Below are 24,473 nucleotides of genomic sequence, written 5' to 3' on the forward strand. Positions count from 1 at the left end.
AACTAATAATATTAATATAGAAATATCAAACTAGGTGAAATAATACAAGATCGAATACCAATTAAATTCAGAAAAATTCAATACTAGCTAAATACTTTCAGCAAACTATATTAAGTTTTTTTTTTAAACTAAAAGTGATAAAACCAAATCCAAACAGACGCATTGCAAAAGCCATCGAACGCCCTTTTGTAGTAGACCAGTCCGCCCGGCCCGACGGCCCGCCCGAAATATGGGAGGTTTCGGGTAAAAATATAGGCCCGAAATATGGGCTTGGACAAAAAAACGAGGCCCGTTTAAAAAATGGGCCGGGTCTCGGGCACCACTTTTTTGGCCCGGGCCCGGTCCGGCCCGGCCCGAATATAATAAATATAATTTTTTATTTTTATTTTTTAATTTTAAAATACTTTTAAATTTTTTTATTTTTTTATTTTTAAAATAATTTTTTAATGTTTATTAAAAAAATAGGCCGAGCCGGGCTGGGCTCGGATTTATGATATTTTTCCCGGGCTGGGCCTGGGCAAAATTTCAGGCCCATATTTCGGACCGGGCCGAAAATTTTTTCCAAACAGGTCTATTTTGTAGGAATGGAAGTATAAATATTTTTGGACCCATTTTCCCATTATGATTACCATCCTCTACAATTTTAAGAAACTAGTTTGTAAGTGATACATACCTAATCACTTCTATCAATTAGAATCAGTTAGAAAATAGTAATTAGTGAAAAATGAAAAAAAAAATCAATTGATCCATTAAAAGAAAAGTTCACTCTATTAAATTTTTAATAATTAAAAAAATAATTAGTTAAGTTTTTCCGTTAATGAAAATCATTAGTTGATTAATTTGACTATTTAAAGGTGCAGACTTGGTAGCATCAAGAGATGACACATGGCAGGATGCCGTGTTAGCAAAAAAATATTTTTTAAAAAATTATAAAAAAAACTAAGTAATAATAATTACATCTAAAATGAACCTGGACAAATGGTTGTCCAGGTTCATTTGAATTTGATGACTGTTTGTTTAGATTTATTCTAGATGAATTCAAAATAAAATAAAGTTTAAAAAATATAAAAGTGTTAATATTTATTTAAATTCTAAAAATATGTAAAAATCAATAATTTTTATATTTGCATAATTTTATGTTACATATAAAATTTCTAATAATTTTATTAACAATAATTTTATATACAAAATTCAAATTGAAAATTAAAATTCAAATATGGTTTTGTAAATTTTAATTTTAAAAATTAAATTGAAAATTTGATTTAATAATTTTATATTCAAATTTTATATATATAAAATTATTATTAAAAATATTGGAATTTTTATATATAATATAAAATTACTTGAATATATAAAATTATTTTTATAAAATTATTGATTTTTTCAATGTTTTAGAATTTTAAATAATTATTGACATTTTTTATAGGTTTTAAACTTTTTTAGTTTTGAACTCATCTAAAATGAATCTAGACAAATGGTTTTCCAAATTTAAATGAACCTAGACAACACTATGTCCTTGTTCATTCTAGATGTATTTTTATATATTTTTAAAAAATTATTTAAAAATTTTAATAAAATTGAATTTTTTTTGCTTACGTGACATGCTAAGTCAGCATTTACCACGTGTCATCTCTTGGTGCTGCCACATCAATGCATTTAATGATTAAACTAGTCAATTAATGGTTTTTGTTAATGGAAGAGTATAGTTGATTATTTTTCTGGTCATTAAGGACTTGATAGGGTGCATTTTTTGAAAGGCTCAATTGATTTTTTTTCATTTTTACTAAGGTTTTTAACTATTAAGCCTATTAATTAAATTAAATTAAATTAAATTAAATTAAAAACAATTTTTTAAATATCAATTTTTATTAAATCAAATGAAAATTAATTTTATTAAGTATAAATTGTTTTAGGTTAAATTATGGATATGGTTCTTCTATTATGTATAAACTTAGGAGTTAATATTTATGTTTTAATTTGACAAATTTTGGTTTCTCTACATAGTATCATTAGTTAGCCAAAATAGTTGGCATTCTTAATTATTTCGATTAAAATGTTGATGCCAAATATTTCTTAAAAATATCCATTCCAACTTATCATGCTTTTTTGTGTGTGTGTGTTATAAGAGGTTTTTTAAAGAGAAATTCACATTATCACTTTAACCGAAATAGTTAAGGATGTTAACTATTTAGACTAATGTTATTGTAAAAGTAGATGATCAAATTATGTCAAATTAAAATATAAATACTAAATCCTCAATGTGAACATATCGAAGGATCAAAACTAGAATTTAACCATTATTATATAATGACTAAAACAAGAAAAAAAGGAAGGAGTCTTGTTATTAATTAGTCCAAATAATTAACACAATTATTTTAGTAATCGACATGGATCTTTTAAAACACTTATTCTAATTTAGCATGCCAAAGTAAATTTTATTATAATAGTATTTTAAAAATTCATGTAAATAATTTAATTGAAATAATTAACAATAATATTATTTTTATGAAGCAAATTATGATAGAAATTAAAATATAGAGATTATCTCAAATTTTGGCACATGAGAGATAACCAAAATGGATTTGACCATTTTCTTATAATTAGAAGAAAAAGTACTAAAATTCATTTTCTATAAATAAAAAAATCACATATATTAAATTTTAAACCTTCAAATTTATCATTCTAGCTAAAGCTATTGACTCTCTATTGCTTTATATACTTGGTAGATATCTCCCAACACTTAATCACATAAGCTAGGGAAAGTGAGGAAGGGCTGACACTAAAGGTAAGACTAAGGTAGTCGAAGATTAAAACCTAAGCAAGTGTTAAAAGCCTTGGAAATTCGGTTTGTGCCCTACAAGCTTTAAATTTATAATGTTTTTGAGTTTAGATGTTTAGGTAATTTCATTGTGTATGACTTAAAATTATAGTTAGTAATAATATTACTAAATAGTGCGTAAAGCATGCTAAATGATAGGTCCAAAGATCAAAAGATAAAATGTTGGTGCCTATGGGATAAGATAAGTATACATGTAGCACTAATATAATACAAATTGTTATATTGAGTGAATTATGAGTTTGATTGTAAAGATATCATGTAGATATGGTTGATCATGTTGGAATTGAAAATAAATTATTAGAGTTAAAGGATTAATAAACAACATAAGTTTTGTAACTTAAATAATTGAAAGAATAATAGTAGTTATTATCAAAACTCTAGTAATGCACTTGTATGCTAGATAGGAAATTATGGTATACATATGATATGCCATAAGATCATGTAGTCGTATTGCATCTTTGTATAGGTTAGCACTTTGTGCTTTGGAGAGTTTGGAGGGGGTTTTTATTGCACTCAGTGGCAGATCCTGGGGAATGTAATAAAAATTTTAGGAGTTTAACGAGAATTTAAAAAAAAATTGATGATCTAATTAAAATTTTTGTGAGATTAAAGAGAATTTTCAAAAAATTTAAGAGAACTTAATTAGAATTTTCAAAACAATTAAAAGGTATATTGAGAATTTTTAAAATTTTGAGGGATCTAATTAATTTTTTAAAAAAACTTCAAGGGAGAAATGAATTTTTTTTCAAAAATTTTGAGCCTAATTAAAATTTTTTTAAAACTTGAAGAAAGGAATCAAAGATTGTCAAAATTTTGGGATTACTAATTCCCCATCCATAAGCCTTTATAAAGATCCACCTCTAATTGCACTATATGTTCCTGACCATTACAGTAGAGTTCTATATTGGCACTTTGTGCTCTTTGACGAGTTTGGTTGACTTTACGACATATATCATCTATTAGGAGAGTTCAATTGTACTTAAACCCACCTATTCGATTAGTTATCCCCCTAGTATTATTTGGGCGGAAAAATGATTAGGACGTAAATAAAAGACACTAATTAAAGGTTGAATAAAAGCAATAAAGATTTAATGTATGATAGGCATGGCCTTATGTAGTTCAAAGGATCATAGCTAACAGAGTTGCAAGTCTCTGTGAGATAATTAAAGTTGAACTAAAGTCTTAAAAGAATTCATAATGTCAATAAAAACATCATAGTGAGTTCAAAAAAGTAATATATGAATAGTTGATAAATAGTGGGAAAAAATGTATTAAAAAATTCAATTGATATTTACTTAGTAAAAGTCTCAAGGGATTTAGAGTTAGTGTTAAAGTTGAAAGCACGCTAATATAGTGTATGATGTTTTTTTGTTACTAATTGTTAATACTTAATATATGTGATAGAGTTGTGTTACCCAAATTCTAAGAGATTGGTTACCCAACGTTGAGTCAACAACTAAAACTAATTTATGAAAGACTGTTAGAGTTGTGTGACCCAAATTCTAAGAGATTGTTTGCAAGTCAAGTTAAACAAAATATATCCTCTTTCTAGAAGATTTAGTATTTATGAGTATAATATATTTAGCATTTATTAACACAATATATTTGACTTTCATTAGAATTAGGTTTTTTCAACCTATAAATAGATGTAGTCAAAACTCCTTTTGTAATCATTTGAATTCGACATGGTGAATTTTCTTCTTCTCTGCTCGTGGTTTTTTCCCGAAAGAGTTTCCACGTAAAAATTTGTGTATTATTTATTTTTATTACTTTTTTCTTTGCGATAAATTGTCATTACCAATGTCCTATTTTTAACAAATTGGTATCTGAGCTTCCTAGTTGCTCATCTCGATCATGGTAATAGCGTCTTTGAAGTATGAAATTTTGTTGTTGGATCGCAACACTAGATTTGCGTTGTGGCAGATTAAGATGCAAGCAGTTCTTGCGCAGATGGATCTGGAGGATGCCCTGCTAGGGATAGATAAGATGCATTCAACATTAACGGATGAAGAGAAGAAGCGTAAGGATCAAAAGGCATTAACACAATTACATCTGTATTTGTCTAATGAAATTTTGCAGGATGTGATGAAGGAGAAGACCGCCGCTGCATTATGGAAAAGGCTAGAACAAATATGTATGTCGAAAACTCTAACCAGTAAGTTGCATATGAAGCAGCGTCTTTATGCTCATCGTTTGGGGGAAGGTGCGTCTGTGCACGAACACTTAACACTATTTAAAGAAATTCTCTCAAACTTGAAGGCCTTGGAGGTTCAGTATGATAAGGAAGATCTAGGGTTGATTCTACTTTGTTCATTGCCCCCATCTTATTCAACCTTTAGAGACATGATTTTATATAGCCGCGAGTCTCTCACAATTGATGAGGTTTATGGTTCTTTGACCTTGTATGATAAGATGAAACACCTTGTGGTTAAACCCGACTCTAAGGGAGAGGGTCTAATTGTTCGTGGGAGACAAGATTGAAATGCTGATAATGATCGTGGAAGGACACAGGAACGGAATCCTCGCTGTAAATCTAAGGGTAGATCGAAGTCTTCAAATAGAGGTCAAACTTGTAACTTTTAAAAGAAGAAATGACACATTAAATCTGAGTGCTATAAGCTACCGAACAAGATCAAAAGGGAGGTTATGAATCAAAAGGGAAAACAACCAGAAAATTTCGGTGAAGCTGATGTTGTAGAAGACTATAGTGATGGTGAACTTCTAGTCGCTTCTGTCAACAATTCTAAAGTGAGCGAGGAGTGGATCCTTAATTCGGGCTGCACCATCCACATGAGTCCCAATCGAGATTTGTTTACAACTTACGAAACAGTGTCTGAAAGTGTTATTTTGATGAAAAATAATGCTTCGTGTAAAATTGCAGGTGTTGGAACGATTAAAGTTAAGATGTTTGACAGAGTTGTCAGAACACTTAGTGATGTGCGACATGTTCTAGAATTGAAGAGAAATTTAATTTCGATGAGTACTCTTGATTTAAAAAGGGTATAGATACACAATTGAAAGTGTGTTTTTGAATATTTTCAAAGGTTCCCTCATTGTGATGAAAGAGCAGAGAAAGACTGCTAAGTTATATGTTTTGCATCGTTCTACTGTTACTGGTGATACAGCTGTCGCTTCCTCTTTCTTGTCAGATGATGATATTACTAAACTTTGGCATATGTGCCTAGGGCATATGAGTGAGAATGGCACGGCAGAATTGAGCAAAAGAGGACTTCTTGATGGGCAAGGAATTTGCAAACTAAAGTTCTGTGAGCACTGTGTTTTTTAGAAGAAAAATAGAGTTCGATTCACTAGAAGAATCCATAACACGAAGGGAACGTTGGAGTATATTCATTTTGATCTATGGGGGCCATCTAGAGTGTCTTCGAGAGGTGGAGCTAATTATATGCTAACTTTTATTGACAATTTTTTTAGAAAAGTTTGGGCGTTCTTCCTGAAGCAGAAAAGCGATGTGTTTTCCGCATTTAAGTCTTGGAAAACTATGATTGAAAAACAGATGGGAAAATAAATAAAATACCTCTGCCCAGATAATGGCTTAGAGTTCTGTTTTGATGAGTTTAATAAATTGTGTAAGTTAGAAGGGATCGTGAGACATTTGACAGTTCGTCATACTTTATAGCATAACGGCGTTGCAGAACGAATGAACAAAATGATCATGGAGAAGGTTTGATGTATGTTGTCAAATGCCAACTTACCAAAGTCATTTTGGGCCGAAGCAGCCTCTATTGCATGTTTTTTGATCAACTAATCTCCATCCGTTGCCATTGAGAAAAAGACTCCACAAGAGGTATGGTCTGGTAATCCTACTGACTATTCTGATTTAAAGATCTTTGGGTGTCCTACATATGCTCATGTTGATAATGAAAAATTTGAATCGAGTTTCATTAAATGTGTTTTTCTTGGTTATAAAACTGGTGTAAAAGGGTATAAGTTATGGTGTCCTGAAAATAGAAAAGTTGCGATTAGCAGAGATTTTTTTTTCATGAAACTGCTATGCTACCTAACTTATCTCTTAAAGACTCTTCCAATAAAGAAAGTTAAAAGCAGGTGGAGCATCAAATTAATCCAGAATCTACAATAGAGTCGACTCATCAAGCCAGTGCAAAAATTTAGAATAAAGTTGTATCTTTACCACAATACCCTATCACAAAAAACAGAACTAGAAGAGAAATTAAACCTCCAAAGAAGTATGCCAAGGCTGATCTAGTTGCTTATGCTTTAAATGTGGCTGAAGATATAGATGCAAACCAAGAACCATCTAATTATTCTGAGGCAGTTAGCTGTGAAGACTCAGAAAAGTAGATGTTTGCTATGCAAGAGGAGATGAAATCACTCCACAAAAATAGAACATGGGATTTTGTGAAACTTTCTAAAGGTAAAAAGGTTGTTTGTTTTAAATGAGTGTTTAAAAGAAAGGACTCCAAAAGGTGAAGAACCCAGATATAAAGTAAGCCTTGTTGCAAAGGGTTACAGTCAAATTCTAGGAGTGGACTTCACAGATGTGTTCTCCCTAGTTGTAAAGCATAGTTCGATTCGAGCTTTGCTTGATATTGTAGCCATGCATGATTTGGAGCTTGAGTAGTTAGATGTAAAAACTGTATTTTTGCATGAAGAACTTAAGGATGATAATTACATGCAACAACCAGAGGGTTTTACATTCTCAGAAAAAGAGGAATATGTTTGCTTGCTAAAAAAGTCTCTTTACGGTTTGAAACAATCACCAAGATAGTGGTATAAGAGTTTTGATTTCTTTATGACTTCTCATGATTTCAAAAGAAGTAGTTTTGACAATTGTGTTTACTTTAAGAAAAATATTGATGGTTCTTTTGTGTATCTACTCATTTATGTTGATAACATGTTAATAGTAGCAAAAAATAAAGGAGAGATAAGAAAGGTCAAATCCCAACTAAGTGAAGAATTTGAGATGAAAGATTTGGGACCAACAAAGAAGATACTTGGTATGGAGATTCTCAGAGATAGAAAATTAATTAAATTTTACCTAAGTCAGAAGGGGTACATTGAGAAAGTTCTTTGCAGGCTCAATATGCAGAGTGCTAAGCTTGTTAGTACTCCTTTAACAGCCCATTTCAGACTTTCATCGGCTTTGTCTCCATAATCAGATGATGAGATTGAGTACATGTCACATGTTCCATACTCTAGTGCAGTGGGATTTCTCATGTATTCTATGGTTTGTTCACGTCCAAATTTATCATATGCAGCTAGTGCAGTTAGCAGATACATAGCGAATCCTGGTAAAGAACATTGGAAAGCAGTTCAGTAGATTTTAAGATACTTATGAAGTACTATTGATGTTTGTGCTTACAGTTTGGAAGAACTAAAGATGGAGTTATTGGGTATGTTGATGTTGATTTTGCTAGAGACCTTGATAGAAGAAGATCTCTCACAGGTTATGTCTTTACAATCGGAGGTTGTGCAATCAGTTGGAAAGCCACTTTGCAAACTACAGTCGCTTTGTCTACCACTGAAGCTGAATACATGGCGATTACTGAGGCTTGTAAAAAAACTATTTGGTTGAAGGAACTTTTTAGTGAACTTAATGAAGACCTTTAAAACAGTACAGTGTTTTGTGACAATCAGAGTGCCATCTTTCTTACAAAAGATCAAATGTTTCATGAGAGAACAAAACACATTGATGTTTGGTATCATTTTGTTTGTGATATTATTGTTCGTGGTGATATTGTTGTGAGCAAAATTAGTACTCATAAAAATCATGCATATATGATGACTAAGTCACTTCCTATAACCAAGTTTGAGTATTGCTTAGACTTGGTTGGTGTTTATTGTTGAAGTTAAACCCTTAAGGGGTTTTATGGAATGGGTGAAAAACTTGTTCGTTGAGAATTCGTGTCAAGATGGAGACTGTTAGAGTTATGTGACCAAATTCTAAGAGATTGCTTGCAAGTCAAGTTAAACAAAATATATTTTCTGTCTAGAAGATTTAGTATTTATGAGTATAATATATTTAGCATTTATTAGCCTAATATATTTGACTTTGATTAGAATTAGGATTTTTCAACCTATAAATAGATGTAGTCGAAACTCCTCTTGTAATCATTTGAATTTGACATAGTGAATTTTCTTCTCCTCTGCCCATGGTTTTTTCCCAAAAGGATTTCTACGTAAAAATATGTGTGTTCTTTACTTTTATTTCTCTTTTCTTTGCGATATATTATAATTACCGACATTCTATTTTTACAATATGATATATTAGAGTTTATAAAAACATAAAATCCTGCTCACATTTCAGAGAAACCAGTGTGTACTTCCTCTCTCTTCCTAGACCATGCTTAAAATTATCAGTAGGAAGTTCCACCCTCATTGTAGGGAGGGATTATCAGGTGTAAACAATTGATTTTTTACATCAAATGATAAAATGGGTTTATACTCTAGCCTGGGCCTAGACTTGGATAAGGGAATTTTTTTTTCTTTGTTTTATGAGCATACTTAAGTACCCAACCCAAACCCATAAAAGATTCTAAGCATACCTTTTATCCAATACTTTTTACAAAAAAACTAAATTAGATGTTGACTCAGTCCAAAATATCAAACCTTCCTCAAATTTGTAAATAGAACCCAAATTATTTTAAAAAAAGTTTAAAATATTATATATATATTAATTTATTATTTATTAATTTAAATTTTTTTGTTTATTATAGTTTTTATATAGTCATCTTAAATTTTTTAAGTTTACATTATAGTAATATTATATATTATTATAGATTTAATTTTTATATGTTATAAATTTCATAATATATAAAATAACATAATATAAAACATTTCAAACTTGAAAAATGAGTTGTGTCAGGCTCGAGTCTTGAATGTTAAGCTTGAGCTCGACCCATATTTAAACAAGTCTAATTTTTTTGTCTAAACTTATTTTTCGAGCTTAATATTTTTCTTCAAACTCTTCCTATATTATACACAAGTTTTATGATACCTACATGATGTTGGTAAAAAGTTGTATAACAAATATATATTTATATAAAAAGTAAAATATGATGTATTGGTATTTAAAATTTAAGTTGCAAAACCTAGATAGTTTTTTTATTGAAAATATAAAAGAGAAGAAATACTTTAGTATTTATATAAAAGATATTTTAATAATATCGTAAGAGGAATTAAAAATCCAAAAGTATCAAACTCTACACTATTAAAATCAAACTAGGATTCAAATTTTAATAAAAGAGCTCCAAACAAAATAAATTTCAAGACGAAGTCCAAAGAGCATTCAACTTTCAAAATCTAACAAAATTAAGCACATCCTTTTGTTTGTTTTCTTTAGTTGTTGCTATTTAATACTCAATTTTACCAAATTAATTGGAATTATCATCATAATTTGCAATCATCTCAATATGGGCACTTCTCGAGGTCTCAAAGTTTGCTGTGCGGTGACTGCAATTTTCATAGTTATGATTGCTATAATTTTCACTATTTTGGCCTTTACTGTTTTCAAACCCAAGGACCCAGAAATCACAATTTACCCTCAAGGCCTCGAAAACATTGGTTTTGGTCTAGGAGGGATTTCGAATTTAAGCACAGCAAACGTTAACGTCTCGGTAGCGATGATCGTCGCCATTAACAACCGTAATTATGGGAGCTTCAAGTTCAAGAACGCAACGGCTTTTGTAAACTATCGTGGGGATGTGGTTGGCACGGTTCCGATCGAGCAAGCGCGGGTTCCCGCACATGGGAAGCTGAATATCAGCACTGTCGCGGCTTTCATGATGGATCGGTTGACTGCAAACGCTTCGTTTTGGGAGGATGTTTTGGCGGGTTCCGTCAACTTGTCGACGGATGCGACGATGCATGGGAAGGTGACCATGTTTAAGGTTTTCAAGATTCAGGCATCGGTTCCTAGCAGATGTGATATCTCCCTTTTTATCCAATCTCAAAGCGTTGAGTCGATTTGTAAGACCAAAATTAAGCTCTAAAATGGTGGGAGTAAGTTGGGATTCAATATCATTTCCGTGTTGCTTGATTGTTTTATATGATTTAATTTGATTCTACTGTTGTTTGTGTGACCATTGTCAAAGTGAGAAAGGCTAGATTTTAGATCAAAATATCAGATTACAAATGGTTCGCCAAATTCCTCTCTTTTTTTTTTCAGTTATATACTATATTATTTTTGTTTGTATATATATAGCTTCCTCGCAACCAATTTATTAGTTTGAACAATTTAAGAAAATATAAAACGGAGATTTGTTATTGATTTTTTTGCTATGATCAAATCATCTACAGAATTATCTTTGAGAAATAAATTGTGAAAAATCTTTTAAAAATATAATTTTTGGGTTTGCGTTCAATTCTAGAAAAAATTTCGAGTTTGAATGAAAGTTTTAGCACTGTCGTGATGCTCAAAATTGATATCTCAAAGTCAGTGATGCTCAAAATGGGCATCTTTGTGAAAAATCTTTTAAAAATGTAATTTTTTGGGTTTATGATGAAGTCCTTAAAAAAATTTTGAGTTCGAATGTGTAATCCGTGTATGCAACAAACAAGTAAATATAATAAAATTGAAAAGATCGAACACGTAAATTTTTCGTGAAAAACTCCTCAAAAGTGGATAAAAAAACTATGGGCAAAAGAAGATTTCACTATAATAAAGAAGAGTACAAAAGATGGTTAGAAGAATTGGGTTTGTGGTTGATTGATTGATTTGATTTAAGTTTGAATACGCATAATTGTTAAAGTGTGTTCATGTATGTTTTACTGTAACTAAGCATGATTTGTATAATCTATATATGATATACAATATGTTAGAATAGGAAAAATTGACATAAAAACACGAAATAATATGTATAGGTATCAATGTGTCATATGTAGGTGGGTTTGTTTTGTTATCTTTGCAATTGAGTCTTGATTTTTATGTTATTGAAATCCCTAAATGCTATGAAATGACTTGAAATTTTGAATGATTAAGTCTTATTTGGATAATTCCATAATTTTACTCTCGATTCTACAAAAGTGTTTTACTATAATATTTTACTAAAATTATGATTTAGTCCTTAAACTTTTCTTTAAAAATTAAATGAGTTTTACTTATCGGTTCTAGAATTTTCTTTCAATTATTGCCCTTATTAAATTATTTTATATTGTACATATGATTTAATTGTTGAATTACTGAATGTTACTTATGCCATATGTTAAATAAGAAATGAATATTAGGCTTGATGGTTTCCGTGTATCTAAGTCATTTTATTAGAGTTTACTAAGGGTGAAATGAATTAAAATATTAATATTGAGACTTAACTATGGGTATTAATTGTTATATATAGACTAAGATGTTAAATAAGTTAATAAAAATTGAGTAAATGTGTAAGCTAATAAAGAATAAGTAAGTTGAGCCTGAAATAAATATATACAGTTAAGAAATAAGACTAAGCATGAAGTAGGATTGAGGCTTAATAATTAAGTGTTAACTTTTTTCCCTAAAGAACCTAGGTTCAAATCTCATTCCTCCCATTTCTTTTTCTTTTAATTTTCAACAAACCTAAGATAAAAACCACACTAAAATAAAATAAGAAATAGCTTTAGGCCTAATGTTTAGCATGCTTGAATCCTTTCATGAGGTCCTAGGTTCAAGTCCCTCTTTCTTTTCTAATTTTGAGATTTCAACAAAACATAAAATATAAATTGTTGGGGATAAAATTTAATAAGAAATGAGCAGTAGCCCAACATTTAAGGCGTTGGTACCCTTCTAGACTCAAGTTTGAGCTCCTTCCTTCCCTTTTTATTTCATAATTTCACCAAAAACGCCCCAAAACATATCAATATGATTAAGCATTAAAAATAAATAAGAAATGGGCGATAGCCCAATGGTTACTTGAGTTTGAGCCTCTACCTCCTTTCCCCGTTTCATTTTAATTTCAAATTTCAACAAAGTCTTGTGAAAATTGCATGTGACGCCCCTACAAACCCAAAAAATTTAACCAATTCTTTCCTAATTAAAATTCATATCTCGCCCTTCCTCAAAATTCTAATAGAATTAGAATTCCACCATCTTTTTATCTTCTTTTCTTAATTAGAATTTCAATTTGTCGCTTTTCAAATCTTAATAGAATTTGCCTCCAGCTTTCTATTTATTCTCTTTCTTTTTTCTTTACACCATATTTTCATCCTGATTGTTGATAATTATTTTGTTTTCCCGAATCAAATCATCCTCTATTCAATTGTTCTTTCTATCAATTTTGTAATTATCGTTAATAGCATCCCTAACTTTGCCAAGGATCAGTAAGTATACCTAGTTTCCAATGTTTAGATCTTGAATTTTTGTAATATTTCTATCTGACGCTAATCTTACGTTCGATTAACTAATCTTTTTCATTTCTTGCCGAATCTTTCAATAATCTTGGTATCAATCGTTAAATCGTGTATAAATGTCATTTGAAGGACCTGATTTAGGTGAATCAAATAAGATTTGATCATAAGGAATGTCGATCAGACTTTTGGTGAAAGGTGTGTGTTCTTTTACAAGCAAATCGGGACAAATCGTGCCTATGATTAGGGTCACACGATCTGCCACATGGCCGTGTGGACAACACGGCCCACCACACGACCATGTGCCCTAGAAACCCTAGTGTAGTTAGTGAACCACACAGCCTAGACCCTCACACAAGGCCTTCCACACGGCTTTATCTCCCTTGTAGGTTAATTTTGGCATTTGCCACATGGCCACAGCTTGGCCACATAGTTGTGTAACCCTTCCACACGGCCTATAGCCTTCCACACAATCATATGACCCCTATTTTAAAATTTTTACAATTTTACCCAAAAATTTATGATATGTTCAGTTTAGTCTTTATATATGTTCTGAATTATTTTTAGAGTTTTTATTTGCTCAATTAAGTCCCTAATATTATGATATTCTGGAATTTGTGATTTAATGGTTGAAGTGTTATGACTATATCGTATGTGAAAGGTATATTACATGCTAGTGTCAGTGTGAAACAGAAAATCTGTTAGAATTAATTTTGACACTACTCTATTGAATTCCTGTTAATGCATGATCACTGTAAGTGTTGATTTATCCTATTACAAAGCATGTCATAGTGCATTGCATGGGGTGATATGATATGTACGGAGGAAGAGTAGCAGTTTAATTTGCATAAAATGTGGTTTAATCACGAACCAAGTGTAACACCCCTAACCAGTATTCGATGCCGGAACAAGGTTACGGAGCATTACCAGACGTACAGATCAAACAAACAGACAATTCATTTCATATCACATTCATATAAGAAATTAATCAAACTCAGTCATATCGTCCCTAATACGAGCCCTCGAGGCCCAAAATAAACATTAAAAATAAGTCGGGACTAAACTGGGTACTTAAAGAAATTTTCAAAAAATATTGAAATTTTTCAAAGATGTAGAGCACACACGCCTGTGTGGCCAAGCCGTGTGTCTCACACGGTTTAGAGACACGCCTGTGTCTTAGGCCGTGTGGGCATTCAAAATAGGGACACACGGCCTTGTCTCAGCCTGTGTCTGTACCCATGTAACTCACTGACTTGTGCTACACGGCCAAGCCACACGCCCGTGTGCTAGGCCATGTGAAAAATGGTGGGTATACTGACTTGTGCCATGTCACACCCCTAACCCATATCCGTCACCAAAACAGGGTTACAAAGTATCCCTAGAGTTTACATCTTTAAAAATAGTTTATACATATCATTCACTATTCATAACCGAAATCAAACATATTCAATCATAATGTCCCTTGAATGGGCCCTCAAAACCCAATTTATGCTTTTCATATCTTATTTCCATATAACATGTGCATTTTCATGACAAATCATCTTAAGCTCAGTTTAACCATGTCAAAACTTTGCCAGTGAATTTATTTGAAATATCGATGGATACACATGTAGTACACTCAAAGTGTACAAAACTGTAATCCATCAACTCATATTCAGGGATACCTATTAGGGCATATAATCAGGAAACACTTTCTCGAGCCATATAACAGGATGCTCATGTGAGCCATGTAACAAGAAGCTTATCCAAGCGATAACAGGAAACTAATAAGAGTTTCAAACAGGAAGCTTATTGAGCTTCACAGGTAACTCCGAGTAGTTATTATCAATGAGCTCCAGATAACCATATAACAGGAAGTTCAAGCGAGCCATATCAGGAAGCTCGCAAAGAGCCTATATCAGGACGCTCATAAAGAGCTGTGGTATGTCTACAATACTTGCAGGATCAATACCGATCATATAACAAGATGCTCACAAAGAGGTGCGGTATGTCCGCAACATATGTAGCATCAATACCGATCAGGACGCTCGCAGGAACCATGTAACGGAAAGCTCGAGAGGTTATATAACAGGATGCTCGTAAGAGCTACGGTGTGTCGCAACATATGCAGGATCATAACCAATATGGGAAATCCTATATCCATCGAATTTCATTTATTCAAACGAGACTTAGCACTTGTTAGACATTATCAGATATGTGATTAATGTTTATACATGTCAATCATACATTTCACAATACATTTCACAATCATAACATCCAATTTAAACTTATAAACATACATTTTACTTACACGAACTTACCTTGTCACTTGCTCGTATATGGAGATCTACTAATCCGATATTTTTTCTTTTCCTCGATCTAACTCTTTATTTGATCTTTCCAGATCTATATAAATGAATTTAACATCAATTTAACACATTTCATATTCAATTCAATCCAATTTACATCTTAGGCAAACGTACCATTTTGCCTCTATACTTTTAATTACTTCCAGTTTCGTCCATAGGCTCAGAAAATGAAATTCATGCAATTTAATCATTATTCCATGTCTAGCCAAATTTTTTATATAATATTTAAAGCCCATGTAATTCATAAAATTCAGAAATTTTCCATGAATTTTACACCTTTACAATTTAGTCCCTAAATCATAATTTCATGAAAATTTCCTTTACAAAAGTTATTCATCTATCAACAACCTTTCATTTTCTACCATAAATTTCAAAATTTCAGCATACTCATCCATGAAAAACTTTTAATACTTTGATAACTTTACAAATTAATCCTCAAAATAGGTAGATTAAGTTACTACAATCTCGAAAATATAAAAATGATTAAAAACAGGACATGATTACTTACCCAATTAAGTTTGCTTGAATTTCTCTCTCTTATCTAGGATTTCTATAGAAAATTTGGGAAGATGATATAAAATGATGATATTTTCTATTTAATTAAAATATCATCTTTTATTATTTCATCTTTTCAATTTAGTTCATTTCTTTATTTAATTTTTCATTAATGACTAAGAATGCTTATCTACTAACTACATTTAATGGTCTAATTGTCATATAATGACCTCAAATTTGAATTCTATAGCTATTTAATCATTCTATCTTCTAGAATTCAACTTTTGCATTTTATGCAATTTGGTCCTTTCTATAATTAAACATGAAATCGGTAAAATTTTCTTATCCAAAATTTTCATACGTCTTTCCTATTATAATGTAGACCATGCAATATTATTAAAATAAATTTTCTTTCTAACTCGAATTTGTGGTCCCGAAACCACTGTTTCAATTTCACTGAAAACGGGCTGTTACATGTCACACGGCCAAAACACACATCCGTGTGTTAGGTCGTGTGAGGCCACTGACTTGATTTATTTAGAAGTTACAGGGGACACACGACCATGTCACCTGGTCGTATGTCACACACGACCATGTCACATGGCCTTATGTCACACACGACTGAGATACACGCCCATGTCTCTGCCAGTGTGGACATAAATAGGTCATGTTTCAAGCCATATTTCTCACCGAACTTTAGTACCAACTTAAATCAACAATTTGCATATGACCAACACACAAATAAGCATTCAAAACCAACCAAAAATTAAGCTTAAAACATATGATATCAATACATACAACCATGATGCCTATAGGCACCTCAATTGACCATTTATAAACATGCAAATTGTGCATCCCAAACATACCTAAATGGTCAATTACATATATGCATCATTTTTACCAAAACTGAACATACATGCCACTTATCAAGCTCATCAACATGATACCCTAAATTTCAATTCACCAATTAGACTTTCACATGACAACCATACACCACATATGATAAGGTCATTTACATATTTCCATAACAAAATATATACCCACAATACAAGCCAATTCAAATGGCTAAAAACATAACAAAACATATAGGCTACCATTAGCCAAAAAGACCTATACATGCCATTAAAACCAAAATATATATAACCAAAAGTACTAACATAGTCGATAGATAATGTGATGAGATCTCCGAAAACTTCCAATCCGAACGAGCTTCTGAAACACTATAAAATACGAAAAATAACACAGAGTAAGCATTTAAGCTTAGTAAGTTCGTATAACTAAAAATATAACTTACCATTCAACCACAATATAGGCAAGTAAATTAAGGCATATCTCAATTCAATTTGGCCCCAAAAACCTAACACATATCCATAAACTAAGTTAGCCATGAATTTATTTGTCATATAAATACCATTTCCAAGTAATTCACGTAAATACCTGTACTAGTTCGTATCGAACTCATATAACCTCATAATTGAACTGTGCCTATTTAACCACTTAAAATAATATCGAATACGCAGGTATCTTGCACACTTTGTGCCAACACGTGATCGAAACCACTACAATCTCATCTCATCTCGATGCTCTCTCTCGAGCCATAAATGGGTCTGCTCGCACAAGCTGTCAGTCAGACGTAGCAACACGATGCTGCTCACACAAGCTGTAAAGTAATCACAACACATGTTAGAAACTCAGCCACCGGTAGGACGTACGAGACCAGCATCCAAAACATGGTAACCCCTAATGACATGTCATTTGTTCCTATTTATTTCTAAGGTTCAACCGGGATCTGTAAGTTATCGAACTTCGTTGAATATTTCTGTAGAGTCGCAACATCAATAATATAACACACAAACATTTAAATCACATATAATTTAATGCTAATTAAATTCACGAACTTACCTCAAACTCGTACGGATAAAATCGAGCGATTACTCCAACACTTTATCTTTTCCTCAATCTAATTCCGTACATTGCTTTTCTTGATCTATATAATCAAATTTAACTAATTTAAACCTCATTCTATTCAATTCAATCCAAAAATCATGTTTTGGAAAAATTACCATTTTGCCCCTATACTTTTGACTTCTTTACAATTTAGTCCATAGACTCGTAAAATGAAATTCATACAATTTCATCCATACCTAAGCCTAGCAAAATTCTATAGATTATTATAGCATTCCATACATTTCACAATTTCACACATTTACCACACAACTATCACATTTCTTAATTTAACCCCTAATTTACAATTTCATCAAAAATCACTTAACGAAAGTTGTTTATCTCACAAAAAAGATTCATTTTCTTTCATTAAACTTCACAAAAAACTAAAATGTACTCATGATAAAACCCTAGATATTCAACCATTTTTCAAATTAGTCCCTAGGCTAGTTAGGTTAAGCTACAACGAACTCGAAAACATAAAAATCATTAAAAACAGAACGAATTTTCACTTACATGCAAAATAATAGCTTGAACAAAATTTTATTCTTCTCCAATGGTGAAAATCGGCTAGTACAAGTGAAATGGGAGAAGATGATAGCTTTTAGGTTTTTCTTTTATTTAATTTACCTTTAATTACCTAATTATCAAATTACCATTACCTAATTTTAAAATTTTCATAATTACCAAGCCATGCACATCCACTAACTCAATTAATGGACTAATTATCATATAAGGATCTCCACTTTAAATTTCTATAGTTATTTAATACTTTTAGCTATTAAAACACAACTTTTGCACTTTACGCGATTTAGTCCTTTTTAACAAATTGAACATGCAAATGGTAAAATTTCTTAACGCAATTTTTATACGAAAATACTATCATACTGTAGATCACAAAATAATATAAAAATAAATTTTTATCCTCGGATTTGTGATCCCAAAACCACTATTTTGATTCCACTGAAAACGGGTTGTTACACCAAGTGTTGGTTTGTTTAATCTGCAAATATGTTGTGCACCCAAAACTAGTGGCAGTAACTGCAAATATGTGGTTTGATCACAAACCAAGTGGCAGTTTGTTTAATATACAAATATGTGGTTTGATCACGAACCAAGTGGCGGTTTGCTTAATTTGCAAATATGCTGTGCACCCACAACAAGTGGTAGTAACTACAAATCTGCGGTAATTTATCGACAACCCAAAGTTATAAGGTTGGATGAATTCTGGGGGACTCACAGTGTGGTGTGTAGTAGTGGGGTAAGATCTTTTCTATGAAACCTGAACTGTATGGTGTTCATAAAGCATGTGCATATTGTTGAAATCGGGTTTGGAAAACGCTTAACCAAAAGTAACAGACAAGAACTTGGTTGTGTTATCTAAATTAATAAACACTTAATCAAAATTGTACCTTTTCGATTCGTTTAGGATTAATGCTTCGACTGAGTAGCCTTTTCCGCTATCATCAGGCTTACATTTGACAGGTGTGGGCTCACTTCGAATCAGAAAATTTTCCACAAAATTACTAGTGGGGTAATTTCGTAATTTCTTTAAACTTTTATTCCTTAAACTTTTAGGCCAAGTTATAAATAATAAAAATATTGTTAGAAATATTCTAAAATAATTTCTTCTGTAACACCCCAAACCTAGCCTAGACCTTATAGTCGAGTCTGGAAATGTTACGAAGGAGAATTTTAAATTCAACATTATTGTATTGAAAACACCGAGTAATTTGTTACCAAAAGAATCCACTTTTTGCAAAAACATGTTACTATGTTCTTTAATTAAACCATCCTTTGTTTTCCCTTTTAAGTAAAACGATAATTTGCAGCGGAAGTTTAAGAGTTGTTATATTTTAAAAATCGAGTTTGTGTTCTAAAAAATGTTTGTTTACGTAAAACTGTTGTTTTTGCAAATTATTTTGTTGAGCGTCGCAAGAAACTTCAATCAAATCCAAAACCAACAACAAAACCAAAAAAAAAATCCAAAGAGTCCCATGTTTACAAAACTCTCAAAATAAACCAGAAATTCAAATAAAATTTTTTAAATAAATGAAATTTACGGACGTGTGGACACCTCTGAGCCTCCTTCGCATCGACCCGTCTAAGCCTGAGGATTACTTGAACAGAATAGACAAACGAAAAATGAGTTTTAAAAACTCAGTGTGTAACTCAACAAAAATATATATATACTCAGATTTTTCACATAACCAAATAGATACGGACATAAGTCCTTAATAGAATCAAATTATCAACATAATCATATAAAGTCCTACCCCCATCCTCTACACACCAACTCCGACCATCCCAACACACCACGTGGGGTATATAAAACACTCACCCAACCCTATACACCACATAGTGCCTATACAATACTTATCAGAATAATCACAGTCATGCTACCAGAATAATGGTGAAATATTGCCTAACAGATTACGTCCTCCACATATACATAACCCACCCCATGCACAGATACAGATAACAGAATAATAGATAATAAGCAAGCTTATACATAATAGACAATATGCACACATAAGTGTGACAGAACAGATCATACATACCATGTCTCATACATCTCACATAAACACTATTTAAGCTATTTTCAGTCTAACAAAGTAACATGTCTCATGCTTAAGGGTTTTTTTTACCCATACCGACCCTACAGATAGCCCACAGTCGATTGGAACGACGCGTGCGACCCTAAGGAAAAATTCTAAAATTTGGGCCCACATGTTAGTGTGGCTTGCCCGTGTGGGCCCACACGCCCGAATTGGCCTAGGTCGTGTAACTCACATGGCCTCACACACACACTCGTCACACGCCTGTGTGGTGTCGACAGGCCAGATTTTTAGCATTCGTAGATCGATATTTTCTCGTGTTGTCATTACACACCTAGTTCGATTTTGATGCTGTAGCAATCCTGAGACCTCCAAAACCTAAAAATAGTATCCCAAACATCATTTTAGCAATTAATTTACGAATTCAAACAAGGATTTAATCACAATTAAAGCCTCTCAAAATCGAACTACGCGCAATACACTTACCGCCAACGAGCAAAAACCACTCAACACTCAATTTGTTGAAGGAGCACCAAACCTATCTTGATTTTCCGCTATTTGAACATTAAGACGAACACCAATGGTAAGTTTATGTTACAAAAGTAACTAGAAATTCCCAAAACACACAAATAACGAATTGTCCAACAGCATACCTATTTCGAATGAATCCAAGAAGGCAAATTGACAGCACCACCACCACAACACGATTGATCAAAGTCAACGGAGACAAGTAAAAAGAGCCAAAAAGGAAGGAAAATCAAAGGCAAAAGAAAAACGTCAAAAAGAGAGGAAAGAGAGAGGAAAAAAATGTGGAAAAAGAGAACGTCAAAAAGGGGAGGAATTTTTGGGAAAAAAATTAAAAATTAATAAAAATTAAAATTAAAGTAACCAAAATCCCAACTCCCCACTAACCAACTCATCCAACAACCTCAGAGTTTCAGTTATACCAAACCTCTATCACACAACCGAAGCAAAAATTATCATCCACACTTACAAAGGAATTCAAACACGAGACCTTAGAATAAGCTAACACCTTACCACTTGCACCAACAGGTTCATTCTAATATGAGTTGACCGAAAATAAAATATAAGTCCAACCATTGAAGATAAGGCTAGGATAAAAAAATAGCATATTTCCAAAAGTGGAACTTAAACCCAAGTTCTCAAACACACAGTCAAAACACTTAGCCACTGAAGTAGATACATATTTGTGATAGAATTCACAAAAATAAAGTTAAATAATTTAGGGCGTTACATCTTCAGAGAATTTTCTCTCTACAACTTTATTTTGAATTCAAGTGTGTGTAAATAATGACCTAAAGCTTTCTTTATATAGAGAGAGTTTAGAGAGTACAACTATAATTAAACTTAATAATTACGACAAAGGCAAGCACACCTATCGAACAATAGTATAGCTATGGTGAGTAGGGAATATCGTATCCACGAGGACTAAAAGTACTAGTAATTATCGTTTTTCTATTATTTAGCCGTGGGATGATTGTTTTTAATCTAAATTTACAAATCTAATTTAACTAAGAATGCAATAGAAAATGAAATAGGAAATAATCGAAGATAACCAAAGAGAAGACAATACACAGGAAAGAATCTACCTAGACTTCACCTATTATTCTGAATCAGAATTAAACAATTTATTCACTTGTGTCTTGATCCGTAGAAATCCTTAAATTATGTTAATATCTCTTTCGAGAGTAAGAACAACTGACTCTAGGTTAATTAATTGAAATCTCTTTCTAATTAAAACCCCTATTGTCGCATTAACTCGATCTATGGATTCTCCTATTAGATTTGACTCTAATTCGGTAGATTTATGTCGTCCTATTTCTAGGATTGCATGCAACTCCACCCAATTATGCTAGATCTACTCTTAAAAAATAGACTTTTACTCCACTGAAATAAGCAAATTAAACATGAATTAATATCCTGATAATATTAAAACACGAATTTAGCATACATAATTGAGAATAAGAATAAAGTATTTATCATGTAATTTAGAAATCAAATTATAAGATTCATCATAGGTTTCATCTTCCTTAGGTATCTAGGGAATTTAGTTCATAATTTGAAATGAAAACATCTCAATGTCAGAAAAACCACAAGGCATAAAGAAATTCAATAAAACTTCGAAAGAAGTTAAAAGGAGATCTTCAATCTTGAAGGAGATCCACTTCTGAGTTGGCTCCGATGGTGTTCTTCAAGTGATTTCTTCAATCTTCTCTGAGTGCTCCCTTAGATTTTCTTCTAATTGATATTTATAGACTTTAGAATGCTCAGAAAGCCTAAAAATTAGGTTTTTCCGCGTGTTTGGGAAACAGGGTGCGATACCAACACGAGATGGCACATGGGTTCTGGCCAGCCCGTGTGGATCACACAAGCATGTGGACAGCCCGTGTGGAAATGCCTTGGCCGTGTGAATCCTGAAAATAACTCTATTCGTCAAATTTTTGCTTGTTTTTCGCTCTTTTTTCTCCCAAATTCTCTCCTAAGTATAGAAACATGAATTTAAAGGATTAAAAGCATCAAATTCACTAATTTACATCATTAATCATCCAAAATTGCATTAAGAATAGGATTAAAATATGTTACTTTTACAGCTTATCACTTAATCACTTTAATATTAAATTAATATAATATTTATCAAGATAAATATTAAATTTAATTTAATATTAAGATAATTAATTTAATATTAAATTAATAAAATACTATTAAAATAAGTATTAAATTTAATATTAAAACTATTAAAATAATATTATTTTTGGAATGGTTAATCTAAAATCAAATTATTTGGTAGAGTCCTAGAAGGAGTGTGATTTCTCCACTGCTCAACTGCCGAAGGACCACTCACTGGCCACTGGAATGTCGTCGTCACCAACATTGTTGTGTCTAGTTGTGCCATCGCAGGTAGGACACTCGCACAGCACCCTGAGCCGGTTCAATTGTTGTAGATTCAGTCTGGGCCAATGACGGTCCAATTGGTCTGGTCCTTTCACCAGTTGGACCGTCGGCCCAATTTCACATACCAGGCTCGGTTCGACCAATTTTCGGGTATTGTTCTCGATTTTATATTCTTGGGTCCAATTTTTTTTATCTCAAGTCTGATTTTCAAGTTCAATTACCCATTTGGCCAATTGGTTGACTTGAAAATTAATTTCCAAATGTATCATATTAATTTTGATTAATTTGATTAATTTAATTTTATTTGATCAAAATTAATTTTCCCAAAAATCACTTAGATTTTCCAAATAAATTCTTTAATCAAATTTTGTTTTTGTAAAATATAGTAAAATGTGTGTATTTATATACTATTTACTAAGTGTTTTACTAATTTGGTGTCACCCTCAACTTGGTCACCATATCAATAAGGAAATTACAAAATATCCTTTTGTAATTAAAATAAGTCATACTATTTGAGGGTATTTTAGGGTCCGTTTGTTTGGCAGTAAAATGTTTTCCGTAAAATGATTTCTGGAAAATGTTTTACTTTTCTGTAAAATGATTTACTGGAAAATATTTTCGGTGTTTGGATGAATCATGTAAAATATTTTTCATTGCTTTGTGATTTCAAAATATTTTCCAAAAAATTGTTTTACACATATTAATAAATTTATATTTTAAATTGTTTTTACATATCAAATTGATTTAAAAGTTTACATACATGACAAATACATGACAATACGATAAATTTAACAACTAAATTGTTAAAATGTCATAAAAAAAAGTTAAGAAAGTGTTTAAAATTAATACACAAGTACAAATAGACTCTTCCCTCCCGTAATAATTTATATAAAAACTGAGTACCTACTAAACATGTATATCCTCACCCCAATCTTCTACAGTAGCTTCCAAAAAGAATATCCAAAGCGAATGTTAAATTGTTTCCCTTAAAATGTTGGAGACCAAATGCAAAATGGTCAACAACTACAAAATAACTAAAGAAGAGAGAAAACAAACAACAAAGTGTATGCATAACTGGAA

At 31.8% G+C, this 24,473-nt stretch overlaps 1 protein-coding gene across 1 annotated transcript; it reads left to right on the forward strand.

Annotated features, from left to right (window-relative positions):
• The first annotated feature begins 10,230 nt into the window (after positions 1-10,230).
• LOC105762212 (uncharacterized) lies at positions 10,231-10,809 on the forward strand. Its single transcript, XM_012580105.2, has one exon. The coding sequence runs from the start codon at positions 10,231-10,233 to the stop codon at positions 10,807-10,809; it is 579 nt and encodes a 192-aa protein (XP_012435559.2).
• The last annotated feature ends 13,664 nt before the right edge of the window (positions 10,810-24,473 follow it).

Source organism: Gossypium raimondii, chromosome 12 (assembly GCF_025698545.1).
Source record: "Gossypium raimondii isolate GPD5lz chromosome 12, ASM2569854v1, whole genome shotgun sequence".
NCBI classification, from domain to species: domain Eukaryota; kingdom Viridiplantae; phylum Streptophyta; class Magnoliopsida; order Malvales; family Malvaceae; genus Gossypium; species Gossypium raimondii.

Excerpts from the sequence above, each read along its gene's own strand:
- LOC105762212 (XM_012580105.2), top strand. The coding sequence starts at position 10,231 with ATGGGCACTTCTCGAGGTCTCAAAGTTTGCTGTGCGGTGACTGCAATT.